At 48.1% G+C, this 19,763-nt stretch overlaps 1 protein-coding gene across 1 annotated transcript in view; it reads left to right on the top strand.

The window, feature by feature from the left end:
• PTK7 (protein tyrosine kinase 7 (inactive)) overlaps nt 1-18,822 on the top strand; it is a 68,480-nt gene extending 49,658 nt beyond the window's left edge. The window contains exons 11-20 of the mRNA XM_090282448.1: nt 2,421-2,570; nt 2,687-2,837; nt 2,936-3,063; nt 4,192-4,395; nt 5,136-5,291; nt 6,165-6,397; nt 7,349-7,429; nt 16,239-16,390; nt 17,195-17,373; nt 17,849-18,822. Of these exons, the coding sequence (XP_090138574.1) occupies nt 2,421-2,570; nt 2,687-2,837; nt 2,936-3,063; nt 4,192-4,395; nt 5,136-5,291; nt 6,165-6,397; nt 7,349-7,429; nt 16,239-16,390; nt 17,195-17,373; nt 17,849-18,009 (1,595 nt within the window). The 3' untranslated portion in view covers nt 18,010-18,822. The remainder of the gene's footprint in view (nt 1-2,420; nt 2,571-2,686; nt 2,838-2,935; nt 3,064-4,191; nt 4,396-5,135; nt 5,292-6,164; nt 6,398-7,348; nt 7,430-16,238; nt 16,391-17,194; nt 17,374-17,848) is intronic.
• Nucleotides 18,823-19,763: the final 941 nt, after the last annotated feature.

The following is a 19,763-nucleotide window of genomic DNA, read 5'->3' on the forward strand; positions in this document are numbered from 1 at the left end:
CCCATGACAGTGAGTTAGAGAGAAGGTTGTTGGTTCTGAGGAGGAAGTAGGCTCTCTGGTCAGGTGGTCTGGGAGAGTTTTCTATGGGACGTGTGGTTCATAATGGATCTGAAGCCTGGGATGGTGGCAAAGAGCAGGAATGGGTTCTAGAAGTGAGGAGTGACAGGTCATAAGTGACAAGGCAAATTTGAAGCTCAATCAGAAGTACAGTTTGACAGAAGTGGAGTATTATACAGGGCAGTGACTTGAGACTGAAAAATTGGAAAAGGAATAAATAATGGGGGATTTCCAATTCTTGGCTCAGGAGTTTGGATTTTGTCTCTGGGTGGTCAGAAGCTTGGACATTTTTTTTAAAGTATATTTTACTCATTATGTTGTCACAGTTGTTCCAGTTTTTTTCCCCTTTGCTTTCCTCTGCCCAGTACCCCACTTCCCTCCAGCAATCCCACCCCCCTTAGTTCATGTCCATGGGTTGTGCATATAAGTTCTTTGGCTTCACCCTTTCCTATATTATTCTTAACTTCCACCTTTGTATTTTGTACCAACCAATTATACTTCTTAGTCCCTGCTCCATTTCCCCATTTCTCCCCCTTCCCCCTCCCAGCTGATAACCCTCCAAATGATCCCCATACCTATGATTCTGTTCCTATTCTGGTTTGCTTAGTTGGATTTTGTTTTTATTTTTTAGATTCAGTTGTTGGTAATTGTGAGTTAGTTGTCATTTTAGTGTTCATAGTTTTGATCTTCTTTTCCTTAAATAAGTCCCTTTGACATTTCATATAATAATGGCTTGGTGACAATGAACTCCTTTAGCTTTGCCTTGTCTAGGAAACACTTCATCTGCCCTTCCATTCTAAACGATAGCTTTGATGTATAGAGTAATCTTGGTTGTAGGTCCTTGCTTTTCATCACTTTGAATACTTCTTGCCAGTCCCTTCTTGCCTGCAAAGTTCTTTTTGAGAAATCAGCTGATAGTCTTATAGGCACCTCTTTGTAGGTAACTCTCTGCTTTTCTCTTGCTGCTTTTAAGATTCTCTCTTTATCTTGAACCTTTGGCATTTTAATTATGATGTGTCTTGGTGTGGTCCTCTTTGGGTCTAGCTTGTTTTGGACTCTCTGTGCTTCCTGGACTTGTATGTCTATTTCCTTCACCAAATTTGGGAAGTTTTCCTTCATTATTGTTTCACATAATCTTTCAATTTCCTGCTCTTCCTCTGCTCCTTCTGGCACCCCTATGGTTCGGATATTGGCATGTTTAAAGCTGTCCCAGAGGTTCCTAAGCCTCTCCTCATTTTTTTCAATTCTTGTTTCCTCCTTCTGTACTGATTGACTGTTAATTTCTTTTTGTTCCAAATCATTGATTTAAACCCCAGTTTCCTTCCCTTTACCATTGGTTTTGTGTGAATATTCCTTTGTTTCACTTAACATAGCCTTCACTTCTTCCCTTATACATTTGCCGTACTGAAGCATATCTGTCAAGCCTGTGAGCATCTTTATCACCAGTGTTTTGAATTTTATGTCTGTTAGGTTGGCTATCTCCTCGTCGCTTAGTTCTCCCACTGGAACCTTGATCCGTTCCCTCTTTTGGGCCATACTTCTCTGTCTCCTCACCTTGACAGGCTCCTTTGTTTGTTTGTCTCTGTGTCTTAGGTAGAGCTGTCGCACTTGTTACGTTGTAAGGGGCAGAACCTTAGGTATTCATCAGTACAGGCGACCCGTTTCACCATGTTGTGGAGCTGTATGTGGGGAAGGGGTCAGAGATGGAACATTGATGCTTGCTCAGCACTCGCCCCTTTTCCAGGCACTTCCACTTTCATATGGGACTGGTGTCTCTCTAGCTGTTGCCCTGGCCATCATTCCCAGAGTGGGTGGGTCTGCGGATGTTCTAGGACTGTGGGGGCCCTTTAAACAAATGGACTCTGCTGAGAGACTGGCAGTTTCTTCCTCTGCCCCAATCCCCACTGCTTTGCATAGTCAGAAGCTATGAGGCTTGATTTTCCCCCGCGCTGGGACCGTGAGCTGTGTAGTCTGGTCAGGAGCTAGGAACGCTCCCCAGGTGTCCCTCCCGATTTTTTTAAATGTGTAATGGTGCTTTCTGCCTGCCTGCTGCTGCCACCACACCACATCCTCCACCTGGGCTCCACCCCTCCCACCTGTCTGGATGAGTATTTCTTCTTTATATCTTTGTTTGTTGGACTTCCTTGCAGCTCGATTTTCTGGAACTCTGGTTGTCTCTAGTTTTGAGGTAGTTGTATTTCTTCTTAGTTGTGGAGGGAGACCCAGCATGTCTGTCTAGGCCTCCATCTTGGCTGGAAGTCCTGGACATGCTTTTGAGTAGACATGAGTGACTGAGGGCATTGCCAGCCAGCCACCCATATAAATCTAGTCAGTCCCATAATTTCTCTTTGTTGCCCCTGCAGATGGAAGCAGCCTCCCAGAGTGGGTGACAGACAATGCTGGGACCTTGCACTTCTCTAGGGTGACCCGCGATGATGCTGGCAACTACACTTGCATCGCCTCCAATGGATTGCAGGGCCAGATCCGTGCCCATGTCCAGCTGACTGTGGCAGGTGCGATGTGGCAGGGCCCTGGGGCTAGGGCTGGCAGGCCCTGTGCAGCAGCAGCCTGCATTCTGCCAGCCCCCTTGCTCACTACTCCCTGCCCTCACTGGGCTCTTCCCATCCAGTTTTCATCACCTTCAAGGTAGAGCCAGAACGCACAACCGTGTACCAGGGCCATACAGCTCTTCTGCGATGCGAGGCCCACGGGGACCCCAAACCACTCATTCAGTGGAAGGGCAAAGATCGCATCCTGGACCCCACCAAGCTGGGACCTAGGTAGGGCCATCTCCTGCTCACACCCCCACCACCTCTCCTGCACCCTGGTCTCCCAGGAGCTGGTGAGGTGGGCAGTGCTGTGGCTTCTCTCCTGGCAGAATGCACATCTTCCAGAATGGCTCCCTGGTGATCCATGATGTGGCCCCTGAGGACTCGGGGCGCTATACCTGCATTGCGGGCAACAGCTGCAACATCAAGCACACAGAGGCCCCCCTCTACGTCGTGGGTATGGGCTGGGGATGGGAAGTGGTGGGGCCAGACTTTCTCATCTTTGTACTCATCAGCCCCTGTGCGCAGAAGGCACTTAAACCACTTTTGTGGTGGGAGTGGGAGCCAGCTGTGTCCCTTCTGTTGTACCATGGCACAGCCTCAGTTTCCTTGCATAGAGCTGGGTGCTGTTTACTCAATATCCCACAGCTGGGGCGTGTGTGTGTGTGTGTGTGTGTTGTGGGGGTATGCTTGTCCTATATTGCTTTCTCTTGGGTCTCCTGCAGTAGCTCCATGTCTCCCTGGGTGGGTGGGGAGAGGATCAGGTCAGGATGCAGCAAGGCCAGGTTCCTTTGTCCTGAAGGCCCAGAGGTTGATGTATCAGAAAAAGGCTCCGACTAGGGTCAGGGACTTGGGGTTTGGGTTTGGCTGCTCCTGCTGCTAACCAGCTGTGTGCCCTTAGAGGTAGGTGTTGTTTCCTCTCCAGGCCTTGTTCCTGCATCTGTAAAATGGGAATGGTTTAAATGAGAAGTTCTCAAACTCCTATGGTTAGCAGCAAAATTTTTTTCTAGACAAAGTATACTTGAACTAGATAATAGTGAAGTAACAGGCCCCTTGGTTGGAGCCATTGGGTATGTGTGGGTGCTCAGTGATCCTGCATTGTGTCCCCTTTGGTCTCTCTCCCTTAGTTCCTCTAACTTTTTCCATGAGACCCTAGGCCATTGAAAGCCCCTAGACCAGAAGAGCCCTTCTACTTATACTCTTGTTGAAGAACCTACTCTGTGCAGGGCCTGGCTCACAGTATCAAGTCACTTAAGAAGCTTGTTAGCAGACAGGGTGGGTGGGTGGTGCATCCAGACAGTATGGTTTTTATGTGGGTCTCCGGCCTGGTGTTCAGATGCACAATCAGCTAGGGAATCATTGGCCTCAACTTCTTCAGCGCTGCCTTGTGACCCAGTAAGGCTCAAGGACCTGGCACTTGTTAAAGCCAGTGACAGTGGTGACCATACCCAGGTCTCTCTGGCTGGACCAGGCCCTCAAGTATCTGGCAGGCTGTCATGTGTGTGGGGTATGGAGGGGCTGGTAGAGAAGTAAGGCTGAGTTTGCTTCAGCATCACCTGCCCAGACCACTCTGTGTGTCTCTCAGACAAGCCTGTGCTGGAGGAGTCGGAGGGCCCGGGCAGCCCTCCCCCCTACAAGATGATCCAGACCATTGGGCTGTCGGTGGGCGCCGCCGTAGCCTACATCATTGCCGTCCTGGGTCTCATGTTCTACTGCAAGAAGCGCTGCAAGGCCAAGCGGCTTCAGAAGCAGCCAGAAGGCGAGGAGCCAGAGATGGAGTGCCTCAATGGTGAGGGGCCCCTTGGAGGAGGGAGCTGGCGCCACGTGCAGGTGCTGAGCGCCCTCTCGCGGCCATGGTGGACAGAGCTGCGGCCCTGGAAGAAGCCGGTGGCTGCCGGGCTGGGGCTTGCCGCTGTGGCCAGAGCAGAGGGTCCCCAACCCAGCTGGGAGCTTGGAGTTGGCTGATTCCCAGGGCCTTGGCTTCTCAGTAACCTTGCTTAAGCCTTTCTCACTGAAGCCTCTTGTGCCAGCTTCCTATGTTTCCCTGCCTTCTCCCTGTGACATAAGCCACAAGTATAATTAGTGTATATATTCATGTTTCTGGTACACATCTTGTCTGCCCCCATTAGTCTTTGAGTTCTCCTAAGGGCAATCTGTTTCCCTCCTCCTACACTCCCTTTCCTCCAGCTGGGAGTTCCCTAGGGTCATTTCTGGGTCTCCCTTGTTGTGACTTCCCCTTTGTGCCTGCTTAGAGCTTTGCATATAGAAGGCACTATGGAAGCAAAAACACTTATGTGTATATGGGGTTCAGGGACCAGTGATTCGGATGAGACTTGTTCAGCTTGTTCCGGTTCTGAGGTTGTAATCAGCTGCATCAATATGTTCATCAGTTGGATTAGCCTTTTTGTGTGGAAACTCCGATTGGACCCCTTTGGTAGAAGTAGGGAGTTGGGGTGGGAAACTGAGGTCTCCATGGAGACCTGAGCAACAGGTCTCATCTTGACACTCCCCTGTACCCCGTCTTCCCAGGCGGGCCTTTGCAGAATGGGCAGCCTTCAGCAGAAATCCAAGAGGAAGTGGCATTGACCAGCATGGGCTCTGGTCCTACAGCCACCAACAAACGCCATAGTACAAGTGATAAGATGCACTTCCCGAGGGCCAGTCTGCAGCCCATCACCACACTGGGTATGTTGCTTGGCCACAACTCTGCTTAGCTGTGGGTCACTGATTCTGTCTTGAGACTAGGGCATGGCTGGCAGCTCTGAAGTCCCTGAAACCTAGAACCTTAGAGATAGGGGGAGCACAGAGGAGATCTAGTCCAGTGTGTCTCCATCGCTTGTCATTCAAACCACACCTCCACAACTTCTGTTGTTCCTGTGTGGTTTTAAAAAATATTTTATTTATTTATTTATTTTTAGAGAGAGAGGAAGGGAAGGAGAAAGGGAGAGAAACACCAGTGTGAGAGAAACATCAATCAATTGGCTTTTATATGTGTTCCAACCAGGAACTGAACCCACAACCCAGGCATGTGCCCTGACTGGGACTCGAACTAGTGACCTTTCACTTTGCAGAACGATGCCGCACTTAACTGAGACACACCAGTCAGGGCTGCTGTGTGTTACTGACTTGATTTTTTTCTTTAAATTGATTCCTTGTTTTTAGTTAAAACTTAACTAAAGTTATCTTTGTTTTAGGGGAAAGAATGTGAGAAATTAGGGATTTGTGCCTTAAATTTTTTCTGAGCATACATTAAACATATAACTATTAAGACATTTTATCATGAGCCACCAAAAATTCTTATACAAAACATCTTTTGTCTGACTCTGAATATTAATCACACCCCTTTATTTTACTGTTGGGGTCTTGAAGCCCAGAGTGGGAGGGGGGGAGGGATTTGCTCAGGGTCATATAGTTGAACTAGGCCACTGCCCAGTCCAGGTGGGTGGGGAGCAGTGAAGACTCCCCGCTGTGTGACATGAAAGACTAGGCACCTTCCCTAGTCAGGGGCTTCCTCTGATTGGGTGCAAGCAGCTGGCTGACTCAGATCTGTACCCACAGGAAAAAGTGAGTTTGGAGAGGTGTTCCTGGCAAAGGCACAGGGCTTGGAGGAGGGAGTGGCAGAGACGCTGGTGCTTGTGAAGAGCCTGCAGAGTCGGGATGAGCAGCAGCAACTGGACTTCCGGAGAGAGTTTGAGATGTTTGGGAAGCTGAACCATGCCAACGTGGTGCGGCTCCTGGGGCTGTGTCGGGAGGCTGAGCCCCACTACATGGTGCTGGAGTATGTAGACCTGGTATGCTGCTAGCAGGGGACCTGGGTGTCTCAGGCAGGGCATTGTCCTATCAGAGGTTGTGGGGGCCACCCTGGGAACCTCGTCTCATGTGGTCTCTGCCAAGACCTTGGCCTGTCTGTTGCCACTTTGAGGTACTTAGCCTCCTGCCCCCTGTCCCCCTGCTGCCCCTCAGCTCTCTGACACCTGCCTTCCCTTGACCAGCACTTCCTCTGCCAGCCCTGTGTCTGGGGGTTGGTCACAAGTTCTTCCTGGCTTCTCACCCTGCACATGGTATGGATACCTTCCAGATCTTCTTCCCTGCCTCTGGTTTTCTTTGGTTTCTTTTTCTTTTTCACTAGGGCTTGTCACCCATTGAGAATCAACTTATCAGAACTCGCTTTCCTTCCTTCCTGACATCCCCATGTGAGGCACCAGTGTTAGCCCATGCCCACATCTGCCCCTTGCTCTTCATTCCCCTACTGACTTAGGCCTAATTACCCCTGGTCCTCAAAATGCTGCTTATCAAACCCCGCAGCTCTGGAGTAGGAAGGGGAGAAGTAATCCTTAATTTTCCTAACAGAAGTGTTTATGAGTGCTTTGTGTATGTTTCTGCTGCTGGTATTCCCCCCCTGTTTATTCGTCAGTAGGTTAGTAAGCCCCTGGAAGACATGGATCAGTAAGGGATGCTGTGTTTTTTTCTTGGCCTTGACAGCTGCCTCTCTGGGGGCTCCTGTGAGGATAGATATGGCAGTTCTCTCTTTCTGACTGACAGCTTCTGGGAGGCCCCTCCTATGTATTTTTAAATTCCCACTGGACTTCCCCCATGGGAGGTGGTCCAGGCTGGGGTGGGCATTCAGGTCAGGGCTTCTCACCATCTGCCAGGCAGGTGCCCTGTGAGCACCTGCTTAGTTTGATGCTTTGGATATAATAGCTGGGCTCTGACATGACAAGAGACTTTTGCTTTTCCCGCAGGGAGACCTCAAACAGTTCCTGAGGATTTCTAAGAGCAAGGATGAAAAATTGAAGTCACAACCCCTTAGCACTAAACAGAAGGTGAGGACATGGAGGGAGAACAGGGAGGTCCCCCAAGGGTGGGCCAGGAGCAAGGGCATTCATGGTAACAGGTACTGCTAATTGAGTGCTCCGTGTGGGCCAGGTGCTATAGTAAGTGCTTTACAACAATCATCTTGATGTGTCACTATCTTCATTTTATGGATGAAGAAACTGAGGTTAAGTGACTTTGTATTGCTATGTTGCCTTCATATAGAAGAGCTGCTCTTCACCATTGCCACAGAGCAGGACATTAACTCCCTGCACGGAACCTTGAGGTGGAGGAGCGGGGAGTGCTGAGGCGGAGGAGCGGGGAGCCCTGAGGTGGAGGAGCGGGGAGCACTGAGGCGGAGGAGCGGGGAGCACTGAGGCAGAGGAGCGGGGAGCGCTGAGGCAGAGGAGCGGGGAGCCCTGAGGCGGAGGAGTGGGGAGCGCTGAGGCGGAGGAGCAGGGAGCCCTGAGGTGGAGGAGCAGGGAGCCCTGAGGTGGAGGAGCAGAGAGCGCTGAGGTGGAGGAGCAGGGAGCAGCCTGAGTTTTGGGGGGCCTGCTGGGCTGGGTGTGTCCCTAAGTATTTTTTTTCAGGCTCTGAGTGTGGAGACTTTTGTGAGTGGGCTGCCCATGTGTCACCCACTGTGGTTTCTACATTTTCACTCTCACTTTGGCTGTAGCTGTGAGTCTTTCCATCCAGTTCTCCTGCCTTCTGGGCAGAGAGTGGTTCTGATCACAGACCCTGCCTGCATCCCCAAGGTGGGTTGGACTTGGGCTGAAACAGTGAAGAAGGGAAAACTCTCTTACTCCCCCTGCCCACATCAGACGAAACCTTTGTCAGCCCAGCTTTTCCCATCCACAACCTTCTCCCTTTTCCCTGAAATGGACCCACCTCCTTCCATGTGACTGGGTACTCTGCTTCCAAGCTGACAGTAAAGTCACCTCAGAAACCAGTCAAAGCTCAGGGCAGGTAGGCAGACACTGACTGCTAGGGCCCTTCCAGCTGACCATTCCCTGCCTTGTAGGCTGACGCAGGTCACAGACTCTGGCAGCAGGGCAGAAACATGTGGCTGGTTAATTAGTCAGGTGAGTGGGACCCTGGCTGCCCCTGATCTCTTTGGGGAAGTGGCTCTGTGCCATTCAGGCCGGCCTCCTCCTGTTACAGGTGAATTTACTAAGGCCCAGGCGGGACAAGTGACCTGACCCTAGGTCAGCTAGAGCTGGTCTTTTGACACCGAACCCCTACCTCCATCTCTGAGAAGCCATAGGATAGGACATGCTACTTCAGATTGGTGGGATGTCAGGACCCCAGAGCTCACAAATCAGGACATTCACGGAACCAGCAAATCTTTACTGAGCAAGCCATGGCCATGAGGGCCCTTGAGGATGTAAAATTGAAACTGTCAGGCATCATTGGGGCACTTAGGATCTAGTGGAGGAGCAGAGGTAATGGGGATGCGTGTGCTGTACAGACTTCAGGTACGCCACAGAAAGCGAATGAGAGGCATAAATTAAGAGGTATTAAAGACATCCACATCCACATTCTTTGGGTGGACAGACTGATGTGGTTAACAAAGAAGGTTTCCTGGTAGAGAAAGCCATTTGAGTTTAGTTCTCAAGGACAGGAAGCAGTTGAATAGCAGGAAGGGGATGGATTCAGGAGAGAGGGGAGTCAAGGTAGGTTTTCTGTGGCTGGCACCGGACGCTGGCTGGCAGGAAGTCAGTTACCTCCGTCATGTGACCTGAGGGACTGTATTTGGCTGAAAGTCATCACCACCTTTTTTTTTTAAAGTATATTTTATTGATTATGTTTTTACAGTAGTCCCAATTTTTTCCCCCTCTTCTCCCCTCCACTCAGTACCGCCCTTCCCTTCAGCAGTCCCACCTCCCTTAGTTCATGTCCATGGGTCGTGCTTATAAGTTCTTTGGCTTCACCTTTTCCTATATTATTCTTTACTTCCCCTTGTCCATTTTGTACCAACCAATTATGCTTCTTAATCCCTGCATCCTTGCCCTGTTACTCCCCATTCCCCCTCCCAGCTGATAACCCTCCAAATGGTCCCCATACCTATGATTCTGTTCCTATTCTGGTTGTTTGCTTTGTTTTTGTTTTTATTTCTTAGATTTTGTTGTTGATAGTTATGAGTTTGTTGTCATTTTAATGTTCCTAGTTTTTATCATCTTTTTCTTAAATAGGTCCCTTTAACATTTCATATAATAATGGCTTGGTGATGATGAACTCCTTTAGCTTCACCTTGTCTGGGAAGCACTTCATCTGCCCTTCCATTCTAAATGATAACTTTGCTTGATAGAGTAATCTTGGTTGTAGGTCCTTGTTTTTCATCACCTTGAATACTTCTTGCCAGTCCCCTCTTGTCTGCAAAGTTTCTTTTGAGAAATCGGCTGATAGTCTTATAGGTACCCCTTTGTAGGTAACTCTCTGCTTTTCTCTTGCTGCTTTTAAGATTCTCTCTTCATCTTGAACTTTTGGCATTTTGATTATGATGTGTCTTGGTGTGGTCCTCTTTGTGTCCATCTTGTTTGGGACTCTGTGCTTCCTGGACTTGTATGTCTATTTCCTTTGCCAAATATGGGGAGTTTTCCTTCATTATTTTCTCACATAAATTTTCAGTTTCTTGCTCTTCCTCCTCTCCTTCTGGCACCCCTATGTTTTGGATGTTGGCATGTTTAAAGCTGTCCCAGAGGTTCCTAAGCCTCTCCTCATTTTTTTCAATTCTTGCTTCCTCATTCTGTACTGATTGACTGTTATTTTTCTTCCTTATGTTCCAAATCATTGATTTGAACCTGGTTTCCTTCCCTTCACCGCTGGTTTTGTGTGGCTTTTCCTTCGTTTCATTTAGCATAGCCTTTACTTCTTCCCTTATACGTTTGCCATACTCAAGCATATCTGTCGAGCCTGTGAGCATCTTTGTCACCAGTGTTTTGAACTCTATGTCTGTTAGGTTGGCTGTCTCCTCATCTGTTAGGTTGGCTATCTCGTCATTACCTAGTTCTCCCGCTGGAACCTTGATTCGTTCCCTCTTTTGAGCCATACTTTTCTGTCTCCTCACCTTGACAGGCTCCTGTGTTTGTCTGTCTATCTGTCTTAGGTAGAGCTATAGCACCTGTTACATTGTATGGGGTGGAGCCTTAGGTGTTTGTCAGTACAGGGCGACCTGTTTCACCACGTTTTGGTGCTATGTGTGGGGGAGGCGTCTGAGAGGGAACAATGCCACTTGCTCAGCACTCACCCCTTTTCCAGGCTCTTCTCCTACTTCCATGTGGAACTGGCAGCTCTCTAGCAGTTGCCCTGGCCATCATTCCCAGAGTGGGTGGGTCTGCAGACGTCCTAGGACTGTGGGGGCCCTTTAAATAAGCAGACTTTACTGAGAGACCAGCAGTTTCTTCCTCTGCCCCAACCCCCTCTGGTTTGCGCATTCAGAAGCAATGAGGCTTCATTTTCCTTGGTGCTGGAACCGTGAGCTGTGGGTTTGGTCTAGTGCTGGGAGCACTCCCCAGGTGTCCCTCCCTGCTTTTTAAAATGTGTGACTGCGGTTTCCTCCAGCCTGCCGCTTCCGCCACCACACCGCATCCTCTCCTCCCCGGCTCTGCCCCTGCTACCTGTCTGGATGAGTATTTCTTCTTTATATCTTTGTTGGACTTCCATGCAGCTCGATTTTCTGGAACTTCTGGTTGTCTCTAGTTTTGAGATAGTTGTATTCCTTCTTAGTTGTGGAGCCAGATGCAGCGTGTCTGTCTAGGCCTCCATCTTGGCTGGACTCCGTCATCACCACCTTTGCAGAAGATCTCTTCCACACTTTTTCACTAGAGCATCTTAAATTTGTTGGGGAAGCTTCAGTAAGTCAAGTTCCACATTCTCTTGAGGACAGGGTTCTGCATCCAAAGGGGGTTGGGTTGGGGTGGGATTGCCTTTTAAAAAGTAGATTTCTGGACCATACCTTACTCAAACTGAGGGAATCAGAAAATCTGAAAGTAGGGTCTCAGGACTTGCATTTTTCAAACAACCTTATCAGCTGATTTGTGAGCTCATTAGAGTTTGAGGAGTCCTTGTGTTAGGACAGTGATTTTTGAAATGTGTTTTGATTAGGACCTCCTGTAAGAAATGTACTCACACACACAACTAAACTTAAACTTTCACAACACTGTATTTGATGTACCTGATATTTCCTAGCCTTTTTTTACTATTATTTTTATTGTATTGTTTTCCATTACCATTTATTCCCCTTACACCCTTTTTCACCTCCACTGACCTCCCCCCTCCCCTGCACAGTCACTGCAGTTGTTCATGTCCATGGGTCCTTTTTCTTTTTTGCTCAATCCCTCTACCCCTGAACCCCCAGCCCAGCCTATTTTTTTAACCCACAAAATTGGTCTTGAGTCCTATGTGGGTCTCAATCAATAGTTTAAAAATTGGTGCTTTTGGGGGATTCCATGAAAATGACAATTTTTAGGAAATATATACTAAAACTTGTAGATACTTGATTATGCTGATAATTTAGTGACCTACTGTGTTACTTTATATGTCCTGGGGGGTGGAAGGAGGAAGAGTTAAGTTTTTAAAGGGAGATGGAATGGTAGGCAGGGTGCTCCCTGGCCAGTTAGAGCCATAGGGGGTGTGGGCAGGCTGGGGGAGCCCCAGGAGGATTTCAGGATAGCAGTGGGGTAGCGATAGAAATCAAAGACACTGGCCCTGGGTGGAGGCATCATTGTAGGTAATGCTTGTAAGAGTAGCTGATAAGATGATGGAGATTTTAAAGTCAGAGAACTATATAACCTGTGATTTCTCATTGGTCACCTGCAAGCTAATAACAGGATGAGAAGCAGGGGCAGCTCAGCTCCCCTGGTGGATAGTGCTTTATGCAGTCAGGTGCTGGGACGTGTGGCGGGACATAGAAAGCCTGTGGTGAGAGGAGCGCAGTTTGTTGCAGTGGGATAGCTGGGACTGGGGCAAGCCCTTAGAGTGTGAAAGCTGGAGAGGAAGGGGTGGGTCTGGTCTTTATAACAGTATTTGAAACTTAATCCTGTGGCCATCTGATGGCAGCTTGCCCAGCAATAAGGAAACACTTGATTGGCTTGGGTCTAACAGAATCCCCTTTTACTGTCCTCACTTAGCCAGTATTTGCAGAAGCACGGCCTCCCTGCAAAGAGAGCAAGTTAGTCACCATGCCCAGTCCATGCTCTTGTTTCCCTTGACTGGCAGCAGAGTGAGAGCAGACTGAGGGGGATGGCCAGTGTGATGAGGGCACATTGCAGAAGCCTTTGTCTTCCCCTTACAGTTACCAGGTAAGGCTGAACAGTGCCCTGTGGTTTTGCAGCCTGAAGTGGAGTTTGTTCTCTTAATGATTCTCACTTTAGTCATCTGGCCCTTTTCCTACCAGTGGCACTTGGGGCATTCTGAGTATGGCAGTCTGGGCACTGTTTTGGGAGTGTGGCCTCTACTTTTCCTTGAGATGCAGTGCAGGACTCTGCACCCAGGGAGGGCTCGGTAACCCAGGTAGCCCTGTTCACCTAACCTCTTCTTTAACCCTCATCACTGGTAACACACACATTTGGTTGGAAGCTGTCCAGAGGTTTTGTCTCTTCTCTTTTGATAAAGAAAATGCACCAAGAAGGTGAGATTTTTACCAATTCTTGCCGGTGTCCGTTGTTCAGCGAGCACCTCTGTTTGCAGTGTCTGTCAGTGCACTTTGTAAATGGGTCCAGGTTGGTGGTGGTGCTTTGGATCAGTGCTGTCTAATAGAACTTACTGCAGTGATGGAAATGTTCCATCTCTGCTGCCGCCCAAGGCAGTAGTCACTAGCCCCATGAGGCTACTGAGCACTTAGAATGTGGCCAGAGCCACTGAGAAACGGAGTTTTTAATTTTATTAACGTTTAGTTAACTTAAATAGCCACCTGGGGGCTAGGGGCTTCTGTTTAGGACAGCACAGGTTTAGATCATTGTGTTTTAAACTTTTTTTTGACTGAGACCCACTGTAGCAAAAAGCACATTTTACATCACAACCCAACAACATTGGCAGTTATTTTAAAAATGAAAACTTTTATGAGTCTTATCCTTTCTAAGTAATGCACTCTGTATTTCCTATTTCATTTTTTAAATGCTGGTTAAGATTCACTGAATTGGTTTCCCGTCTTTGGAGTTGATCGTGCTCAGCTCCTCTGCCAGCCTTCCTCTGACCCTGGGAGCCAGGCTGCTGACGCTGCTCAGAGCCAGCCAGCGATGCCGAAGGGCCACACTGAAGCTAGCACTACACCTGTGGGCTCACTGACGGGCTGACAGCCCTTCCTATGCCCCCCACTCCAGTGATGTGACTGAGGAGAGACAGCTGTGGTATTGAGGAAAGAGCCAGGCTTTGATTTAGGCTGGGTATAAAGCCTTGGATGGGGCCATGGGCTGAGGATGAGCCCCACCTCACACAAAACAAGAAAGAGAGGAGGCTGGTCTCGCTCAGGGCCCAGCACACTAGAAGGATTTCAATCTCTCAGATTGGGTGGTCTCCTTCTTGCACTAGGTAACTTGGCAGCAGCTCCTCTACCACTGCATTCATTTTCATTCCCCTTTGAACTTCAGAAACATAGAATCACATTAACCATAATCTTTCATAATGTGTGACATACTCATTATTAGTCCACACATAGGCTGCTTTTACTTACTTAGGTGCTGTTGTTTTTGTTTTGTTTTTTGTCTTTTCTTTCTTTCTTTATTACTTTTAGATGGGAAGGGAGGGAGAAAGAGAGGGAGAGAAACATCAGTGTATGAGAGATATGATCGATTGCCTCTCACATGGCCCCAACTGGGGACCTGGCCTGCAATACCCTGACTAGAAATCAAACTGGTGACTGGTTCACAGGCTGGCGCTCAATCCACTGAGCCGCACCAGCCAGGGCTTTATTTTTCATGTTTTTTTGACCATTAGAGATAAGTTGGAGGCTGACTTTTGACCTTTCACCATCAGATATGTGTTAAATGATATCTTATTGGGTCTTGGCTTATATTTTCTTGATAACCAATGATACTGGTTTTTGGCCTCATTCTTATCTTCATCCCTCTATGACTGCAGTTATGTGATGGGTGACTTCTCCCCTATGGATCCTGAGAATGAGTATGTATGGCAGAGGAAGGACACAGCTGCTCTGTAACTTGTTAAATAATCTTCCACAGACCATAGGGATCTCTTTGATTTCTTGTTGCCTTGTTTTTATATACAAAGAAACGCTACAGGTCCCATGTATCCCTCAGTAGTTGCTCCCAAGGTTTGGAATAGGTGACAGAGGCGTTGGGGCCATGTGTCTTCACAAGTGATCTCCTGGTGTTCCAATTCTATCTCTGTTTAGCATGGAGCACCTTCTCCCAGGTGGTGGCAGTCTTCTGCGGGTATAATTCTTGTCTGCCATCTAGACTGTCCTCTCACTAGGACACCTATTTTGCCACATTTCTGTCGCATTTTACCAGCACTCAGCTGTGTATGGGTACAATAGATGCTCAATTAATATCTATTCAGTGCATTGATATATACTTAAAAAATGTTAATATAACTTAATTATAATTACATTCAATATGTTCTAAATATAATACATTCACATTGCTCAAAATTATTAAAAGGATATCAGTGAAATATAGTTGTAACTCTCATACACTTTGGAAAATATTTTGTCATTGTTTTATAGAGCTACAGATACTCATTGTCTATGACCCACACCTAGGCATCTTAAAGAAATTCATGCCTGTGAATAGCCATAAGAATAATCATAGCAGTACTATTCTCAATAGGCCAAAGCTGGAAAAAAATCCAAGTGTCTATTGGCATTAAAATTAATAAATGATGGTGTGTTCAGGATGACAACTCAGTACATCGGTATCCCCCCGCCCCCCCAATGCACACACCCAAAAGATGACTCTTAAGTGCTGAGTGAAAGAATCAGGCACAAAAGAGCATACATTTTTTTGTGCTTCCAGCCTTATCTGGTTTCAAAACAGGCAAAGCTGAATTATATTGTTTAGGAACATATGTATAATGGTAAAAACAAAGAATAGCCAAGAAATTCTTATCATAAAGCCAGGATAGTGGCTGTCTCTGGTGAGGAGGGAGAGTGTAGGATGAGGAAGGAGCCCTTGGTGGTTTCTGGGGTGCTAGCATTCTTGGTTTGTTTTTTTTTTAACTTAGTGCTTGTTACCTGGGTGTGAGTTTTATAATTATTTGTGAAAATGCACATATATTTGATAAGCTTTTCTATATGTAGTTTACCATTTAAACAATACAAACCAGAAGTTTTTCTACTTTTCTTCTCTCTAGCTCCCATCCTTGGAGGGAACCAGTCATGTGCGTTTGTGTGTATGTGTGTGTGTGTTCACACACACACACACACACACACACAAATTTTAGATATTTTTTGTTTGTTTTGTTTTTTTATATACAATTAGTAGAAAATAAGTAATTTTGAAGTAAAAAGGAAAAGGAGCAACCCATAAAGATGTAGGCTATGATTAATGCCTAGTTATTTTTCACAAGTAGTTACCATGTGTTCTCCCCACCTGCATGCCACCCACCTGTCTAGCACCTGCTGTTTGTCCAAGTGGTTTCCAAGAGCTTAATTTCATTTAATTCTGTTCTTCTGACAACCCACTGAGGCAAGCACTATTATCCCCATTTTACAGAGAAGGAAAGTAAAGCTGTTGTGCCTTTGCTTTTGGACTTCCTAGGCATCACACCAATGGCATTGAGACGCCACCAAGAGTTTTGTCAGGGGTGGTCACCTTGAGCCCCTCGACCTGGATGCTCTGACGAGCCCCTTTCTTGCTCCAGGTGGCCCTGTGCACCCAGGTGGCCCTGGGCATGGAGCATCTGTCCAACAACCGCTTTGTGCACAAGGACCTGGCTGCTCGCAACTGCCTGGTCAGCGCCCAGAGACAGGTGAAGGTGTCAGCCCTGGGGCTCAGCAAGGATGTGTACAATAGGTAGGACATGGGAGCGGGGGGCGGGGGGCGGCGTGGCGAGGGGTAGAGGGCAGATGTGGGAGGTGTGAGGAAGGGCTGTGTCTGCTTAGTCTACAGTTGGAGGGCCTGGGGAGGGGCAGGGACTTCCTATCCTCTCTCCAAAGATGCAGCAGGTGTCCCAACCAGTGGGCCTCAGGACCCTGCCACTCATAAACGTTCTCTAGTGATACAAATTATAAACCTTTTTATAGTAGTCAAATTTTGTAACAGCTTATATATAATTTAATTATTCCTATGGATCTCTCTGTAACTTCCTGAATTGAAGCCTAAGACTTAAAACTCAGCACCCACAGCCAGAGGTTGCTCTGGAATGCCCACACATACCACATAGCACCTCTAGGAACTTCCCTGCGAGTCGCCACAGTTCTGAGTCACCCCAGTTCGTCTGATTGTTGCTTTAGTCATGATTGATTTGTCACTAGTAAGGCTTTTCAAATTTGCTTTGCATTTAATGTGTTCTTCTTTATCACATTTTTAAAACCAATAATGAGAAAGCATGTGTGATTATTAGCTTTTTGTTTTTTTATTAAAATTTAGGTAAAGTTTGATTCTTCAATGGAGTTCTTAAAACCATCAGACCCCATATGGGTACCTCCAGATTTCATCCAATGTACCCCTGTGCTCAGCATAAATTTACCAATTTCTCTGATTGCCCTGATATAGAAAAGTTGGGTTCTAGCTCGGGTATGAGACCTTGGAGGAGGGATCTGTGTTCACCCCACCCCACCCTGTGAACCCATGCCCACATGTGATTTTCTCCTGCAGTGAGTACTACCACTTCCGCCAGGCTTGGGTGCCTCTGCGCTGGATGTCCCCTGAGGCCATTCTGGAGGGAGACTTCTCCACCAAGTCCGATGTCTGGGCCTATGGCGTGCTGATGTGGGAAGTGTTCACCCATGGAGAGATGCCCCATGGTGGGCAGGCTGATGATGAAGTGCTGGCAGGTAGGCAGCTGAATTCCCAAGGGACCATTCCAGATGTTCGCCAGGTGGAGTTTGCTCAAGATCCTGGGGCCAGCTCAGCCTGCCTCCCCTCAGGGCTGATTTTAGCAGAAACACAGATATGGCCATTCCTGTTGAAATACTGAAATAGTGGTCGGAAAACAGCCCTTGCCCCCAGTGCCCACTGTAGCCACTGATGCGTGCCCACTGACCCCACTTCAGCCCCCATGCATTGGTTGCCTCCTGTGCTGTGGGGACCCTGTCCGGCCAGCCCCCACAGCTGGGGCTCAGGGAGTTACCCCTTTGGTTGCAGGATGCTTTCGGGTGTACTCCTTGAGTCAGTGCCCAGCAACCACTGGCCAGCGACCCCGACCCCAAGTCACCCTCCAGTGGCTTCTTGTGGGAACTGCAGGCTCCAAAGAGTGTTGGGTGGGTCGTTAAAAGTTTGACTAACACTCCTTCCCCCATTTTCTTCCAGACTTGCAGGCTGGGAAGGCCAGACTCCCTCAGCCTGAGGGCTGCCCTTCCAAACTCTACCGGCTGATGCAGCGCTGCTGGGCCCTCAGCCCCAAGGACAGGCCCTCCTTCAGCGAGATCGCCAATGCCCTGGGAGACAGCCCCGCAGACAGCAAGCCGTGAGGAGGGAGCCCAGGCAGGCTATGCCTCAGGATCCATGGGCAGGGGAGGACCTCTTGAAGGGTGCCTGCAGCATGATGGGCAAGATCTCTGTCCTCCTTGGCCCTGGGGGCCCTGCCCTGGTACCATAGGCACTGCTGAGTTCTGGGCAGGGCCTGGGATTTCCTCCCCTTTCTTTCCCTCAGCCTTTGGGGAGGCTGATTGGGACCCAGACTGGGTGACCAGGACCTTGGGCCGGGCAGCTTTCTGTGCCACCCTTTCCCCCATCAGGGACAGTGTGGGTGCCTCAGGTAACCCCGGTTTCTGGCCTGGGTCTCTTCCCTTTGACCAGGTTCAGTTCTGTCACTCACCTGCCAACTTTGCCCAGGGAGGGCTAGGCTGGAAATGAGTTGGGTTTGAGGGGTGTTCCTTAATATACTCAAATTCCTGAGTAGTTCTGGCCCACGGGGCCCACCTCGGGGTCTGCGTCAGGACCGGGAGGACACAGCCAGTGTGTCCTCCCTGCATGGACTTGTGCACACTGACCAGATCCATGCCTCCTCCCCACCCTTCTCTCCTTTCCTCATCCTAAGTGCCTGGCAGATGAAGGAGTTTTCAGGAGCTTTTGACACTATATAACCCGCCCTTTTTGTATGCACCACGGGCGGCTTTTGTATGTACTTGCAGCGTAGAGTGGGTGGGCTTGGGAGGGAGGGTGCGCCCTGGAGGAGGTGGGGGCAGGGGGCCACCCCTGCCTCACACCTTTATTGTTGTTGTTTGTTTGTTGTTGTTTTTTTTTTACACTCGCTGCTCTCAATAAAGAAGCCTTTTTTACAACCTGCTTCTGATGCTCATTCTCTGCCATTGCCCATGAATCATGTCCCATCTTCCCTCGCCTATTAGAAGGGGTGTGTGCCTTCATGGAACCTGCTGAGGCTTGGACAGGAATAACTGGCAGGCACTGATCCTTCTCTCTAGTGTGTGGAGCAGTTGAAAATGTGGGCTCCAGAGGCATGGCCACCTCTTGTCCGTGGAACCCTGTGTTGCTCTCCAACTGCTGGCTCGCCTAGTCCTTGTATTCAGGTGGGAAAGGTGGATGTGTGATGGGGACAAGTTAGAGTAGGATTGGAGGAGTGGTTAATGACAGATTCAGGTCTCAGAATCCCTTTAAGACTCTAGGAGGATTTTATAATATTAGATCCCTAAAACTTGAATAAATTCCCAAATGTTAATTCATTTTATTAAAAAAAAAAAAAAGACTCTAGGAGGGAGATGGAATGGATAGTAGTGAGCAAAGAGATGATGCTTAATGCCTCATTCCTCTAGGGCCCTCAGCCGATTTGATTCCTGCCTCTTCTTTACTTAGACCTACGTCATCAGTTACATTCCACCCTATTCCAGTAACTTCATCCTGGTTCCCCATCCTAAAGAAATGAGTCCTTAACTCTGAAATTGCTCTAGCTCATTCTGTTTGTCACCACGCTTCTCAGTAATGAAAATAACAGCTAATATTTATTGAATACTTGCTCTGTGTATGCCAGTCACTTTGCTAGGCATGAAACATGCATTATTTCATTTAATCGCTATAACTGCTGTGTTAGTCAGATGTTATTGTTCCCATTTTACAGATTAGGAAACAGGCTTAAGGAGACTCAAGTAGTTTCCCCAAGGTCACACAGCTAGTAATTGAGCCACTTACTTGTTGATGTACAGTGTGTTACATTCTACAGGTACGTTGGAGTGAAAAAAAGCCGCAAAAACAATTTCTCTAGAATGGT

The sequence above is a fragment of the Furipterus horrens genome, unplaced genomic scaffold (assembly GCF_987537825.1).
Source record: "Furipterus horrens unplaced genomic scaffold, mFurHor1.1.pri manual_scaffold_6, whole genome shotgun sequence".
NCBI lineage: Eukaryota > Metazoa > Chordata > Mammalia > Chiroptera > Furipteridae > Furipterus > Furipterus horrens.